Source organism: Rattus norvegicus, chromosome 6, assembly GCF_036323735.1.
Source record: "Rattus norvegicus strain BN/NHsdMcwi chromosome 6, GRCr8, whole genome shotgun sequence".
In the NCBI taxonomy this organism is placed as follows: domain Eukaryota; kingdom Metazoa; phylum Chordata; class Mammalia; order Rodentia; family Muridae; genus Rattus; species Rattus norvegicus.
In genome coordinates this window covers 52527154-52543371 of record NC_086024.1, presented here as the reverse complement: position 1 = coordinate 52543371, position 16218 = coordinate 52527154, and the positions used below count along the sequence as shown (strand labels likewise).

The window sequence follows — 16218 nt, the reverse complement described above, 5'->3', positions numbered from 1 at the left end:
GCAAAGGTCATGTACTTCATATATGCATGCATGCCGTGGTTGCTAAAACCACACAAAGATGTCTCCCAGCTCTATGACTGAGAACTGAGTGTTGAGATGCCCCTTGGCCTTTATTACTCCAGTGGGACTCAATGCCCTTTCAAATCCATCTCCTGATGTCTAAACTAAAGTGAGCACTATTTGTGTCATGATCTCTAAGCAACCAATCTGAGCTCTGAGTTCCCAGCTTGCAAGCCCAGATCTGTGTACAGAGGCTCAGTTGCATATTTAAGAAGGGCTTGGCGTTTAGAGATTTAGTAGCTTGCTAGGACCACGGGCAGAAATAGTATTCACGGTTTTCTGAAATAGTTTCCTTTTAAATAAAAAAATTACATTTTAGGCGCATGAAAGAAAGCTTGGAATGTTTAAAACTGAAAAGAACAGACAGTGAGCCATTAAAGACAACGAACTAAATAAGTGTCAAACAAGGTGCTCATGGCATCACCATGCTGAGGACATAAGGCTCACACGAAATAAAAAAAGGGAATAAGCCTGCTGACCACCCCATGCACCATGTGGACCTGGATGTCTTGTAACACAATCAAAAACAGGAGAAGCCGAACATCATTTTCTTCCATTACCCCAAATAAGGGCTACATGAGGAAACTGGTGACCTGTGCTGTAACTGGGGTGAAACTCTTTCATGTTCTCTTAATTCCTACTCTGAAAACAGCCTGGTACTCAGATCTGCCAGAGCTGGCAGAGACTTGGCCTCAGCACAGAGGAAATGCAGGGATAGAGTGAATGGTTCTCAAGATACCACGGAGTCCAAATGTCTTGAAGTATGAAAGCAGCATGAGCTTCGAGACTTTTCTCTTGATCCATGTCCACGGTTCATTATGAAAAATCTCACAAGGAATCCTGAGGCCAGTGTGGATGGCATGGCACACAGCTTACCATCTAGAGGAACAGAACTGCTTTTGAGACTTTCCATTCTCCTCTTCTTGTCTGCCTAATGCTGAAAATGCTTTGTTCATTTAGAAAATGATGCTTGCAATAGAAACAACCTGTAGGTGGCTAAAACATTGCTAATCCCCATTGGTATTTTTCTAGGACAACAAAGATTGCATTTTTCTTATTTTGCGAGGCATGTTCTCCCTTGGTAGCCCTTGCTGGTTTGAAGTTATGTGAGGCAGATTAGCCTTAAACTTATGGTTATTCTACCATCTTAGCCTCCTAAGGACTGGGACTACATTTTACCTCTGAAACACTTCAGTGTGTGCTTCAGACGCACTTGATGTAGTGGTGGAAGGCAGAGCTGCCCGCGTCCTCCTGTTGGTTCTTGGGAACCCGAGGCTGAATGATCCTGTGTGGCCATGGTGGGGTGATCAACCAGGATACAAGCTTTCCATTTTAATGGGTGGGCATCCTACAGGGCCTGAGGCCAGCCTTCAGTTGACTTCATAGTCCTATAAGCAAAAAAGGAAGCTTCCAGGAGAGGCACAGGAAAGCCAGACTGGAAAAAGCAGGGTGAGGACTAGAAAGGCCCGTATGAGACCCTGAACTGGCTAGGGATGGGATCAGCCTCTCAACACTGTGGCGTTTACCCAATAGGTACTTCACATTAATAACAGTTACTAATTAAATGAATTGATTAATTAACAATAGCCCTGCTTATAAATCACTCATTTGTTTCATCTCCCTGCAGAACGTACTCTGGAGATTCAAGTTCTCCCAGCTTAAGGGATCTTCAGATGACGGGAAAACTCGAGTAAAGCTGCTGTTTCAGAATCCGGACACCAAACAGATTGAAACGAAGGTAACGCCTGTGCACCCTGCACCCACAGACACAAAGGGAGAGGGGTCAGTGGGAAAAAGGTTGCGTGAGAGGGAACGAGCTCAGCCCAGCATTAGAAGTCGACCTCAGGGCTGACACTTTTCCCATGGAGGGTTTGTGACCTGAAACTGTGACAGATGAGACAAAGTATTTAACTCTAACAAAATCCACAATTTGCTTGGTAAATAGCAGTAGGAAGCCGATGCAATGAAAATGCTCTAGAAGCCAAAATCTAATCGAGTTTTGCAAGCTGCATTGTCTGATAGAATGTCTGAGGCACAGAATAAAAAAAAATGTCCCTTGTCCCTTTCAGAGGTGCTACACTGAGATATCTCTTCATTATTAATAGGTAGACTTTCTTCATGGTTTTACATGTATGTCATCATCAACAAACTAACTTTAATGCAAACTATTGTCAAATGAAAGCATAAATTTAGTGCATTAAAAGATTTGTGTGTGTGTGTGCGTATAACACATATGCATTGTTTAGAGACAGAATGTCACCTCTTTCCTTGAATTTCTTTCTTATGAAATTAACCTGAGCAACACAACCCACCTGACATTGTTATATGTGAAGAATTAGGGTCTATTTTTATCCTGCCCTTGTCTCACTCCACGAAAGAACGTTTCTACGAAGAAGAGAAATTACATACAATTGCTTGGCTTTTCTATGTTAGGAATTGGCCGAAGCCAGTGATAGAGGTGCATACTAGACAGGCCATGGTCAGTACAAGGGTGTAGAGCCCTGAAGGGAAGTGGGAGGCTGCAGGTTCCTTACATGGGACATTCAGGCTTTGGGTTCCTGAGGTGGAGAGGGCAGACTGTGGAGGCTTGAAGTGTTGCACTGGGGGAAAGAGAAAAGCTATAGAGCCCTGAGCTGGAGGACAGGTATGACGCTCTGGAGGGTGGGGGGTACATCCTGTGAAGCCCTAAGCTGGGGTTAGCTGTGGACCCCTGTGTTGAGGTTTAAAGTGAGGAGACAAGACTCTTAGTACACTGGGCTGTCTCAGAAAGTTGCATCCTACCCTCTACTTTGAGCCAAGTCCTGGGGCCTGAGTGGGGATTAGTGTGAGGAAAGTGGAGCAGAGAGTGACTTGCAGCACTTTCCTGTCAGGATTTCTTCAGGGAGGGACCTGTCACCTTTCCCTGCATCTGTCCAGTCACTCCTTCAGCGCGGGAGTCACAGGGTCCCGAGGATGTTGGTTCATGGTAGGCTTGAGGCACTGTTGTACTCTGGAACACATGTTGAAGGAACGGCGCATGGTTGCCTAGCATCTGGGCTGCCCCTTTAGCAGGTGGTACTGTGGGACTTAAAGGTCTAATTTCCTATCTGTTAACCATCAGTCAGTCAACTGAAGGTCAGCCATGTTGATAAAGGGGAAGCTGTGTCAGCTTGTGATGAAAGGGAATTGTTGGGTCGGGATCTGAAATGAATGTTAACTTCTCTGTGGCCCTTAGCGTGGATTATGCAGATTTCCATCCTGGTTGGTTTAAAATTTAAAAAAAACCTAATATTTATAGAGGTCATGTACATGAATAGTGGGTGAATAGAAATTTTATGTACATACCTAGAAATGCCTGGGAGGCGTGTGGATACATCTCAACAGATTGAGATGCACAGACTTGCAGCCCAGCCCTGATCCTTCATAGATCTCAGACTACCAGGGTTTCTCTGGAAACACAAGCATGGATGAGGCATAAAAGGGCTGAGGTTTTAAGTGAAGTAAAGCAAGAACAAGGCTCACTTCCTGGCCTTGGAGGCTTCTGCAGGTCCAGCCTTAAGCTCACCACAGTGAGGGAAAGAAACGGGGGTGATGCCTCGCCTTACATAACTCTGCTTCACTCAGAAATAACCTGCCCAGCTGAAGATGCTACAGTGTATGAAGCAGGGGGGAAATTAGACCTCTAGGTGTCCTTGGAGTTAGCACACAGCCTCAGTCATTCAATCATCAGTCAGTTACTCTCTCTCTCTCTCTCTCTCTCTCTCTCTCTCTCTCTCTCCCCTCTCTCTCTCCTCTCTCTCTCTCTCTCTCTCTCTCTCTCTCTCTCTCTCTCTCTCTCTCTCTCTGATATGTGTGTTCATGTAGGTGTGTGCACATGTATGCATACTGTGTGTAGAGGCCAGAGGCTGGTGTTTGATATCTCTCTCAGTTCCTCTCTGCCTTTTTTTTTTTTTTTTTGAGTTTACTCTGTTCTGGAGTTCACTAATTCAGCCAGGCTGGCTGGCCAGTGAGCTCCAGAAATCCACCTGTCTTTGCCTGCCCAGCGCTGGGATGAAAGATGGTGTCTTTATGTGGTTGCTGAGTGTCTGAATTCACGTCTTCATGCTTGTGTGACAAATACTTTGCCAACTGAGCCATCTCCCTCGCTTCTAAAATCTTCATAAATGAAAGACTTGCTTTCCTGGAGTTCTATTTAGCTGACTGCTTATATGACTTACCATGAGATTATGAGGAGATGCAGGATTGGGTAATGGTGAAACAACTGTCCCCACCCCCTCAGCTAGCTCCTGTTGTGATGTGACTCCACCACCCCACACCTTATTTCTGGGTCCATTGGTTATATTTATGTTTCTGATAGTCTCTTCAGTGTCTGAGACTGAGCTTCTTGGGACAGGTTATCTTTGCAGCATGAAGTCCACCGAACGTGTGTTTAATAAGTCCGTTTTAACACTGAAAGAAAGAGAAACTTAGTACAGAAACACAGAAAGTTCTGTAAAATGTTGGGTGCCGTGGCACATGCCCGTAATCCCAGTGTTTGGGAGGTAGACGAGCATCACAGGTTGAAAGCCATCCTTAGCTACACAGCAAGCTCGAGATCACCCTGAAATACGTGAGACCCTGTCTCAAGGAAGAAAGAGAGTGGGGAAGGATAAGAGAGGAGGAGAGGAAGAAGAGGGGGGTACTAAATATACCCAGAGTTTTACAAGTTTCTCAGAAGAAAAATATTCTCATTATTAAAATGAAGTGCTTTCATCATTGCAGACCAATCTTACCCCTAATATCCCCATCTGTATCCTTGTAACAAAGCACGGTCTAATGAAGAATAATTCTGTCTTTGGGAGAAACAATAGCACATAATTTTCACTCTGTAAGAGTAGTCTCTGTCATCAGGCAGCCAATAAAGCCTGTCTAATGCAGAGAGGAGAACTGGGTGTGAATAACCTGAGCTAAAGAGCAGGCAGCAAACAGAGCTGGCACAGAGAGCAATGCCAGGCGTGGGTTACTGATGCTAATGAACTAGTCACACTGAAAAACTATTTCGGAGTCAGAAGAAGCAAAATGGAGTAGTCAACCCAACCCAGCCATTAGACAGACCGTTACACTGCTCATGAGGAGAAACCAGGGACAACTGAATGACCTCTGCAGCAGAAAGGGAGGAAGAACAGAGGCAGAGGTACAACTCCCCCAGGAGCAGTGCTCAGTTCCAATGTTCCTCAGGGTCATTTGAGTCTGCTCCCATGCAAGCTTCCTCACACCACTCAGCCATTACACAGTAGCAGGTGGCTTTCTTTGGCTTTGTTTTGTTTCGAGTGTGTCCTGTTCATTGTGAGATTAGAATCACAGTGTTCCGACTGACCGTGGAATTAGAACTAGCCTATTAACAGAAACACACAGCTAAATGTGCTCTATAGGCAAGTATGTAACTCTTCTTCCACCAGAAGATACTCTGTACCAAGTGGTAACTTGATGATACAGTTACCCTCTAAGATGTCCCCAGGCTGGACCTAGTTTCTGAGGCTCTCTGGCAACTCACATCCCAAGCTTCCTGAACAAGCTGACCGTATAGTGAGGCAAGCATATAGGAAGTCTGTTCCCTAAGAGTGATCTCTGAAGCTTTGCTGCTAGCTCTCTCTAGGCTAGAGGAAGGGAGAAAAAAATCTCAAGGCAGAAAAAAAAACTAGCATAACACTGAGATGTTCTTTCTAAAGTGAGGCAGGTGCATACCGGTGGACGCCAGCATATAGCTTGGGTTTGAGGACAAGTCTGTTCATAGGAGCTTCAAGTCCTAGGTCCTGGAAAGAGAAGATATCTAGAAAGCTAACTAGGTTGCTAGGAACTTTGTCAAAGGATTATCTCCACATATGAAAAGACACTGTCCCCGTGGCCAAGCATCACAAGAGTATTAGACACCCTGAAGCATGGCCGGCCTAGCTGCCCCTGCAGACATGTGTTGTAAACTTGCTTTTTCCTCTGTGCAAGGGAACTGCGTAGATTATCTCTTCCACTCCCCGTCCATTTTATTAATCACTTTGCTTCTAATTATAGTTGATGAAATAACAGATTCTACAAGCAGAGACAGCTGGGCCCAATTTCCCTCTAGGTTTTGGAATGTGAGTGCACTCTCCTTATTCACTGCCCCTGGAGATGAGTGAAGGATTGGGTTCAAAGAAACAACTCATGTTAATGATAGAATGAAAAGTGGATTTGAGCACCATGTTTTTAAAAAGGGAAACAGAAGCAAAAGTGTGGGTGTGCCTCCCTAAAAAGAGAGATGGAAGTTATTCCTGCTGTCCTCACTGGGACAAGAAGGAAGCCCAGGAGGCTGCGCTGAGTAGCCTTGCAGAGGTTGGTGACACTCCAAGTGGCAAAGCCCCTCGTGGTATGAGCCAGTGCCAGCTTCATGCATTTGTAAATTATTTGTACACCAGACTAACCTGAAGGTATCTTCCCAGGGCGTCACCATCAGTAACTTATCCCTCAACATTAAATTAAAAATGAGGGAAATTCTATACTGTCCTTCAAGATATTGACCTTGGTTGAATAAAATGTGTAGGAGTTATTTATATTTGTCGGAACATGGAAATTTCCAAATAAAATATTTACCAGCACAGGGGGGAAAAAAAGGTGAAACCACACAGTCATTCCTCATTCCCAGCTTCTTTCGCTCTCGGTATGTGTGTGAGATACCCTGGAGTCAGTGCAAATTACAAAAAAAAAAAAAAGTATTAGTTAAAACAGCTTTGCCAAAAGTTCTCGTCCATCTTAAAATATGTGGACGCACCAAATTTGACAGAATCAAGGTTACTTAGAGAAGTCATATTTGTCTTTAAAAAAATCTTGCCAATGTCAATAAGAGGCATTAATTTGTAATTCTGTTATTTGCTGAAGGAGAAAGACTAAGAATGTATACCAGGGGTGCTTGAGAGATGACTTAGAACCAAGTTCAATTTACAGGACCTATGCCTTATAGCCTGCAATGCCTTTAATTCAATTCTAGGGGATCTGATATCACGTTTTGGCTTCCACTGACACCTGCTGTCATATGTACATACCTGGCACAGACATATAGCCATACAAATAATTTTTTTAATTAAAATGAATCCTTTTTGAAAAAACATGTGAACCAGAGAAAACAGACAATTTCATCACCTAACGCAGACCACTGCCTACAGACAGATTATGATGCCAATTTTGAGGGTGACAGCAAACATTTTAAAATATATGCCTTCAAAACCTGCCAAATACCATGGAGGTTTGAGTAAGTATGGCACTGATGGCCATGTATTTAAATGCTTAGTCACCAGGGAGTTGAACTATTTGAAAGAATTAGAGGGATTAAGTACCATTGCCATTTTGGAGGAAGTGTCACTGGCGGTGAGCTTCGAGGTTTCAAAAGTCCATGCCAGACCCAGTCTCTCTCCGCCTCTGTGCAGATCAGGATGCAAAGCTCTCAGCTAGTTCTCTAGTGCCATGCATGCTGCCATGCTCCCTGCCATGATGAGAATGGACTAAGCCTTTGAAACTGTAAGAAAGCCTACAATTAAATGCCTTCTTTTACAAGGATTCCCTTGGTCACGGTGCTTCTCCAAGCAATAGAACAGGGTCTGAGACAAACATGAACTTGCTAGAAGAGATAAGAGGATCTCCCTTTCCAGAAGGAATGTTCTTACACCTCCCCGACCCAGTGGCTACCAGAAGTCACAGACAATACCTATTTGAGCTGAATCTGAGATATTCCCCACATGTGTTTGAACTCTTGGTCCACAGCGACTATTGCTGATTCTAGACCTTGTCGAAACTTTAGCTCCAGGCTCCAGCTAGCAGACCTGAGCTGTGTGGGGTAGCACTTGAAGGTTATATATCTGCTTCTGGCTTGAGGCCTCTGCTTCTTGGTCTTTCAGGATGTGAAGAGCTGCCTCCCCATTCTCCATACACTCACACCCACCATGAGCAGCTCCTACCTGGTGCCTAGCGTGACGAACGTCAATCTCTTGAAATCTTGAGCCAAAGTAAAATTTCCTCCCTTAAATTCCTTGAGTCAGATACTTTGCCACAGTGATTTCTAAAAGTAATTAATTTAACACTAAAACCTGTGCATCTGTCGATATTTCCTGCAGTATGTGCCAAACAAATATTCTTATACAGATTTGTGATAGACCTAACTTGTTGCAGTTTATGTCTTCTTATTGTCATATCTGAATTGCCGAGTATCACTACTCTTCTACTTTAGTGTCATCATTAAGCAGAGTAAGGGTGACCGTGGTGCCAAGACAGTTGGTGCGATAACAGATGGCTCCTAAGTGACTAGCAGCAGGCAGTGTATGCAGTGTGTACTCACTGGGCCAAAAGATGTCTGCATCCTGGGATAGAAAACAGGAGACATCAAGCTACACAAATTAGTGGGTAACTTAAAGCTTACAAATTGTTGACTTCTGGAAATCTCTAGTATTTTCACGTTTCAGTGAGCCATATGTGGCTAAGACTGGGAGAGTGAAACCAGAGACAGCCTACCTGATGCAAGAAAATTGCAAATAAAGTGAGGAGAGGCGCCTCCTTTGAGGCAAACAGTGGATTCTTACACTCTCCATTATTCCCTCCAGCTCCAGACTGACTACCATGAGTTGATCTCCCCTTCTTCTCCTGCTCCTTCCTCTCTGTCTGTCTCTGTCTCTGTCTGTTTTTTACTGTCTCTCTCTGTCTCTCTCCATTTCTGTCTCCATCTTACTCTGTCTCAGTGTCTCTCTCTCTCTCTCTCTCACACACACACACACACACACACACACACACACACACACACACACTGGTTGCTTCACCCCTCACAGGTGCAGTCCTGATTCTTTGGGGGTCTTTTATCCAGGTTGTACCAAGAAGAGCAATCCTAACCCTGCATATATCTGCACCTCTCGAAGCTGCCATTGCCTTTCCTTCTACCTTAACTCGAGCCCTCATCTTTTCTCACAGACTCTTGTCCTTGTCTGAAAAGAATTTCTTTCCATAGACCTTCTATTCTGTCTCATGCTCGACAGGCGTCCTTGCCCCACAGACATGCCTCTGCCTCCTACACACCCTCCATCCATAGCTCCCTGTACTTCCTGAAGGGTTGTCCTTAGAGTGATGTGTGTGCTGTCTGCTCTGTGCCGTGACCTTAAGGATATCTCAGAACCCACTCATAGTTTCTCCCTAATGATACACATGCACAGACCCATAGCTACCATCAGCGTTTTGCTTTTGCTCCTTGGCTCCTGCCCTATTCTGGAATGTCTCCAACCCCACCCCTGCACAAATGTAAAAATGCTTTATTCAAGAATTGAATCAAGGGAAGAAGGAACCATCAAAATTACCTTCTCCTCCATTCCTTGATACCTTTACTGTGGGGTTCCTGGCCAAGTTCCTCTAGTGTGATGGCAGCTGGACATCCCTTCAACAATGCTACCCACCTGTCGACAAAGACATCTGCAGAATAGGGAAGTTGGAAAAGGCTTAAATTCTGTTCTTCAGAGCAACTCAGGACTCCTGGTGATGAAGAATTGTTTGAGGTTACTCTCCTCAGGCAGCTTGCAACGTGGTGACACTGTTGTACCAAGTTCCTAAAACTCTAGCAGGGGACACAGCGAAGTCCTATGGGGCTTCTTGGATCCCTGACTTCAAGTGACATTTCTGTCTTGTCACTTTGGAAGATTGTTTTGAACTCCATTTCCTCATTTTAAAGTTGGAATGGTGGTCTCTGACTTTTATCTTCATTTATATTGTAATTTTGAGGCAAGGCAATGTTATTGATTTGACAAAACTATGCAGATAAAGGGATAATATCCATCTCACACTGATGACGCTCCAGTGACTGTCCCCTGATTCCTGTCATCACCCTTAGTTCCATAGGGATGGTACAGGAGCGGCTGTGAGGTTACAGGTTCACTGACAGGGAAATTACACAGTCTCCTGGTTGTCCAGCTCAATCATTCACTGTATCTGATCAAAATGGCACCAGATTCATGGAGTAAATTTTCAGAAAATTTCCTAGCCGTGTGGCAAGCCATTAGTAATCATGGGAGGATTGTTGATACTAGAACTAGTAACACATGCTAAAAACATTGGAGGGCTGTTGGCACTGGCCTACTCACTACCTGACTGCCCAGCCAGTATGTGGAGGAACCAGAGTCCACATTGCAAGGTGACATCTCTGTCACAGGCATTAACCATCAACTCCATTCCAACCTAGCCTGACACAGGTGAGCAGGGACTGGGTCACTGGTCAGGGTTTCCTTCCAGATTTGCCTTCTTTATTACTCAGGCACTGAACTGAGGCTCCACTGACAAGAATCTACGACTAAATGAAGAAATACCGTTTATTTATTTATATTTTTTAGCAGTATAGCTCGCTAAGAATCAGGAGGTTTTCATCATCTCCTGGGCTTCTCATGGCTCCACTGCACTTGTGGCGGAAGACCCCATTCTCAAAATGTCAAATGTGTTTGAAAAAAACAGCACATGCGTCACTCCTAGACAAGACAGCTCAGCTGACATGAGAAAGGGTCAGTAACAGTCTATAGTTACAGATATGGCTTTCTTGGCTTTTCTCCAAACTTGTTTTAGAAACAATTATCTTTATCTAAGGTTTGTCAGACAAATTTGGAGGCAGTTGCTGTATCCCTGCTGTATGACGTCCGACTCAAGTGTACAGATTCTCTTTCTCAGTGGGTGGGAGTTGGCAGCCTACCACCCCTGGGACACAGTTTAAGGGGCCAGCAGGGAGTGGCAGGCACAGAGACAACACTGGACTCACTATGAATGTCCTGTCCCAACAGAAGCCAAACATGTCTTTGGCTCACAACTCTTGCAAAAAGGGTAGTTCAGGATGGCCCTGCTGGCAGCATCTGCTTAGGATCTAGGCCGAGCAGCAGGTACCATGACGTGGCCCTTGCTCAAACCAAGGATGCTCTGTGAAGTGTTCAGATTCGGTATCTGGATCAAGACTGATTCCTGCTTTCAGAAGCTCACACTTGATTCCTGGACAGGAACACTCTTGGCTGAGATTTTGCACAGAGTGACTCCCTTGTGGTAGATAGTCTTTTCAATTTTTTTTCATGTGGCTTCAAATTGCCATGCCAGGAAATGCCAAGGCTGCTTTGAGATGTGCATCTCCATGCCAGTGGCCATCTGGCTGCTTCTTCCAGAGTGCCGTGCTGTTATTGAGTGAATCATAGGAATTTGTAAAGCAATTTTCAGCTTTTGTACGTAAAGCACAGCTGTGGAAGCATACGTGATGCGGGGCTTTGTGACTTTGTCCTTCCACTCATCCCCCTGAGAAGATGATTACGATCAGGAGTGTATGCAGATGAAAGTAAGAGTTTTGGTAAGCTTGCAAGAACATTGTGTTTGTTCAAGAATGTTCCTTGGTCTTCCTCTCTTATGGAGAAAAATTGAAAGTGATAAAACATCCTGACTATCATCTCACAGTGTACAGAAAACACAAGGACAGGTTGACATCCAGAAAAGCAGCTAGGTAATTCAACTCATGGATGCAACAAACCAGGATGGGGGTAATCATGGAGCAAGTATAGAGTTCTGCTATGAAGTCCCTTTAGTGGTATAAAGGAAACCCTAAGCATCTGCGACATCTTGTTCTTTACCCATACCAAAAAAAAAAAGTAATTATTTCATGCAGGTAAAAAGTCAAGGTTAAGCTTTACCTCCATGCAAAGGAGGATCTTACAAGGAGATCTTGTCAAGAAGAAAAGAGAATCTTTGGGTCACAGGTATAAGGAGGTAGAGGACAGCTTCTAAGTGCAAGGGACCCCATACCTGTGCCTTTCCCCTCTCTGGCCAGGTATGATTTCACGGGATTCATTTTCCAGCTGACTCACACTTTCCAGGAGTTCAACTTTGCCATTTCTAAGTGAATTCTCCTGTCCCCTTCCCTGGGCCACCCTCCCCTGGCACTCTGGTTGGTTCAGGGTCCTGAGTACCAGTACAGGAGCAGTTTCTGAAGGGAATGGATGAGACACCAAGAGAGGCATGTGGGTGGGGCCTTCTGTAAAGGAAGATAGAGGCTAGCTTTACAGTATGAGGTCCTTCTCTTAGGAAGCACCTTAGTAACCTTAGTAAAAATATCACATCAGGTGTCCAGGAGGACTTCAGCACCTGTGATGAGCTGGATCTCTCCTGTAGGCAGGTGTGCCAACTTCCCATCCCAGAGGTCCTGTCAAGTACAACTGAGGGACTGACAAGCCTGAGCAGACTGTCCTCCTGAAAATGATGACGTTTTCTCTGTGGTCTTATCTCAGCAGTTTAGAATATGATTGAATTTTGCTCAAATTTAATAAGTGGTATGTCAATGAATGAACAGTCACCTTAAAAGGAAGTGTGCTGTTCTTTGCCATATTGGAAATTTACCATATTGATATAGCATAGAGTAGAAAAAAAAATCATCAGTCATGTACTGAAATCACCTTTTCCGCCTGTTGGATGGGTGGCAGGTTGGGGTGGATTTGTATCCCAAGACACTAAGATTGCTTTTCTCTATAACAGCATGACATTTGAAGACTTCAGCTTGTATATTGCCTTGTAGGCTCATTGCCAATTTTGTTGGTTGGGACTGGAAACTTTGTGTGGGGAAATTTGTAGGGGAGAAAATAATCTCAGAGAACAGTGAGATGGCTCAGAACCCATCTGAATTTGATCTCAGAACCCATTGTAGAAGAAGAGAATTGACTCTACAAAGTGTCCTCTGATCTCTATATGAGTAGCACTCCAAAATAATAATATAATAATAATAAGAAGAAGAATTATTATTATTATTATTATTATTATTATTATTATTATTATTTCCTAAATTTGGGCAAGTTCCTACTACTACTACTACTACTACTACTACTACTACTACTTTTAAAATAATTGTAATGACTTACATAGGTTTTATTCTTCAATATTAGTCTTTGAGAGCTTTAAGGTAGAGAAGTAAGGACCCATGAATTTAAGGTATTTTTACCTTAAATTTAAGGAGCTCATCACCTTCTAAAGTATCTTGTTCTTGAGCATCCTTTCTCCCTTTTGTTGACATGACAACTGGAGGCGGAGGAACCAAGGTCTCTCCCTCCACATGCTGTTCACACAGTAGGACTCTGACTGCCCTTCTAAAAAGGCCCATTACAAGCCACACTTGGAAGAAGGCACACATGCAACTAGGGTAAGCAAACAGGTAGCCCCACCACCATGAGACTCTGATTGCACAGTCATTGTTAGCCCTGGCATTTTCACCTGCGGTGAAGACAGAAACCCTAACTTCAGACCTATCACAAACTAAGGAGGAATGCTGAGTAAAGGACATGCATCTCAACCTGTATGGAGATTAAGGAGACACAGACAATATTGTCTGAGTACCAATACCAACAACAGCATATCCATCTTTATAAATATATGTTGATTGTGCAATACTGCCTTTATTTTTAACATCACCTGGTTTACCATGCACTTGTATTTACTTGGAGAACGAGTCTTAGAGTACACAAAGAACTGAATTTGCTGAAAGTTACCATAATGCATCTTCCCAGTGACCATAGTCTTGTTTCGTTCATCCTCAGGAGCTGGAGTTCCAGGATTTGACGGCGGTCCTCCACTGCATCCACTCCTTCATTGCTGCCAAGGTGGCCTCCCTAGACCCTGCATTCATGGACAGCCAGAGCGTGGCAAGAAGATACATGTGCAGCAGCTAAAACAAGTCTAAGGAGTGCTGCGTGGGAACAGTTAAATTATTTTCTTAAGAAACAACCCTTTCCTGCACAATGTTGCAACTTTGTGTGGTTTTATAATGAGCCTATAGTTGTGATACCAATAAAGACATCGCTAGTTTCACAGATGGGTCAGACTGTTGAATCTGACAATGGGGTATCAACCTGACCAGGCACAGTGGTGGTAGGAACTCAGGGTCCTCTGAAACCATCCCGTCCCAGCCTGTCAAACAGCCGGTGATGTAACGCCACAGTCCACTGCTTGCATTCTTGAAATCCAAATTTTATTTTTGCAAAGTGCCAGGTAGGAGAGTCAGAAGCCACCATTTACTCTTTCTTAGGAGAAATGGGGTTCCTACAGGTCTACAATTACCAAACTCTCTGTCACGGGTGGGACAGGCATTTGGGTTGTGAAATGAACAGGGTGATAAATGAAGAGAGAGATGAGGGAATTTGAATTATTTAGTTTTATATTAAATGCTTACATGTTTATTATGCAATTGAATTATATATCATTTAAATGTGAATTCTATTTTTTCCTAATTAATCAAATACAGCACATGCTTTTGGTTTCCTTGTCTTTCATATTGTTTATAACTTCTAATCTGGGACTTTTCTATTTTTCTTATTAAAAGCAATTTAATGGAATTCTTGAGTTTCCTTTCAGAAATTCAGGCTGTGGTTAGGAAAAGGTGTGATTATATGCTCATTTGTCAAGGCTTCTAGAAAAGGGTGAGTGCAAACCATCTGACTGCAGAGAGGAAGGAAACACAGGGACCGTGTGGAAAGCAGAGACAAACACCACCGAGGGCTAGCTATCCTTCAGACCTTGAGCAATGAAGGCACTCAGCAATAGCTCCTTACCTGCCATCCACCCATGTTTATCTGATATCTGGGAGGAAGGATATAGTTTCACCCTATCAAACTAGTTTTGTGCTTCTGTTGTTGAAATTGCAACCTCCTTCTTACACAATATTTCTCCATCATGTATGTAGAATATGTGTTATACATGATGCCCTTTCAGACTCTAGTGGGAATGGAGTGGTCCTCCGATTCTACCCTTGAACTGTCTGTGTGGGGCTTGGTTCTCATGTTTCTCCTCAGACTTTCTTCCTGTTGACTATCTGTAGCAACAGGAGGTTAAGAGTTCTGTGAACATACACTCAAAGGGGAAAAAAGACTGAGTGATGCAGTGCCCTCTCTCCAAATCCTCTTTGGGGATATATACACTGATCTCCAAGTTGAACAGATTTTTCTTTATATAAAAAAACCACAAAGAAACAAAACCCACTCAAAATTGGAAGGTGTTCTGAACTACAGTTGAAGAAATGGGGAAATTTTTCATTTTGTTTTTTATGAAAATGCTCAGTATCCAATATGGACCTTACTGGATACCAGAGAAGGTGACAGCATTTCCCCCAGAAGATTAAACCCTACAGTTTATTTTCATATGTGTGTGAATGCACAGCTCTTTCTGGAAGGTGCACATTTTAAAAATAGCCAGATGCCCACTGCCTTCTCTACACTACACAGGTGCCAAATATTGCACCCTGAAGTGAAGTGGTTGTGGGCACATTTTAAGCCCAGGCTCCTCCAGGTACCAAAACCTTCACCCTTCACATCCAAACCATTCTCAGGACAAGATACCTTAAGGATCTCAGCACATGCTCCTGGGTCAGATTTTTATTTTCTTTTGAGATACCTAACTAATCTTAAGATCATCTCAGTTCTATATTTTATTAGAAAATAAAAAAAATTGGCTGTGCTTTCTGTAGAGGCCATTTGTGGGGTCCTTGGCAGCTCCCAGCTCACTCAGGCGTGAGTAAACTCTGTCTTGGGCTCTTACTTCCAGGATGAAGACACTGAGGCTTATGAGGCATGATGAGACTGGCAGTGAGCCAAGCCAGTGTCCCTGATGCCTACCACTTCCCACTTGGTGTCTTAGTTCTACCAAGCAACCTGTAGACTCTGAGCTGCTAAGTGTGATCATCTTATAAACATGAACATTCATGTGCGTTAGCTCTCACTATAAACACAAACATTCATGCATGCTATCTCATTTGAATACTAAGAACAGAAAGCTTTCTACTGACTAAGTGTGAGTAAATGGGGAAGAGTCTCATTTTGGAAATTATTGTAAACCAAGTCATCAACCCTCATTTAATTTGCGATTCAAACATAGGTAGAAGCTCATTCCAAATAGGTAATTCCCATTGGTTAACATCTCTTGATCATTGTTTATCTTGATACTTTATTCACAACCTTCATGAGGAAGACTAGGAATACCAATGACCCTAAAAGGCAAAAAAAGTGAGGTTAAAAGAAATTCATTGTATGTGTCATGGGGTAGCACCCAACACATCTGTATGTCTTGCCTTCGGGTTGAGTTTGTGTGGCCCATTCACAGCACCTTAGATTTTAACAAAGTGAGGCTAGCAGGCATGATTGGACTCTG

General features: G+C 43.5%; 1 protein-coding gene across 4 annotated transcripts in view; it reads left to right on the top strand.

Annotated features, from left to right (window-relative positions):
* The window catches only part of Sntg2 (syntrophin, gamma 2), a 201492-nt gene extending 187601 nt beyond the window's left edge, over window positions 1-13891 (top strand). For all 4 annotated transcript variants that reach the window (NM_001106720.2, NM_001414915.1, NM_001414914.1 and 1 more), the window contains 2 exons: window positions 1688-1798; window positions 13617-13891. In NM_001106720.2, coding sequence (NP_001100190.1) covers window positions 1688-1798; window positions 13617-13748 — 243 coding nt within the window. In that variant the 3' untranslated portion in view covers window positions 13749-13891. The remainder of the gene's footprint in view (window positions 1-1687; window positions 1799-13616) is intronic.
* The last annotated feature ends 2327 nt before the right edge of the window (window positions 13892-16218 follow it).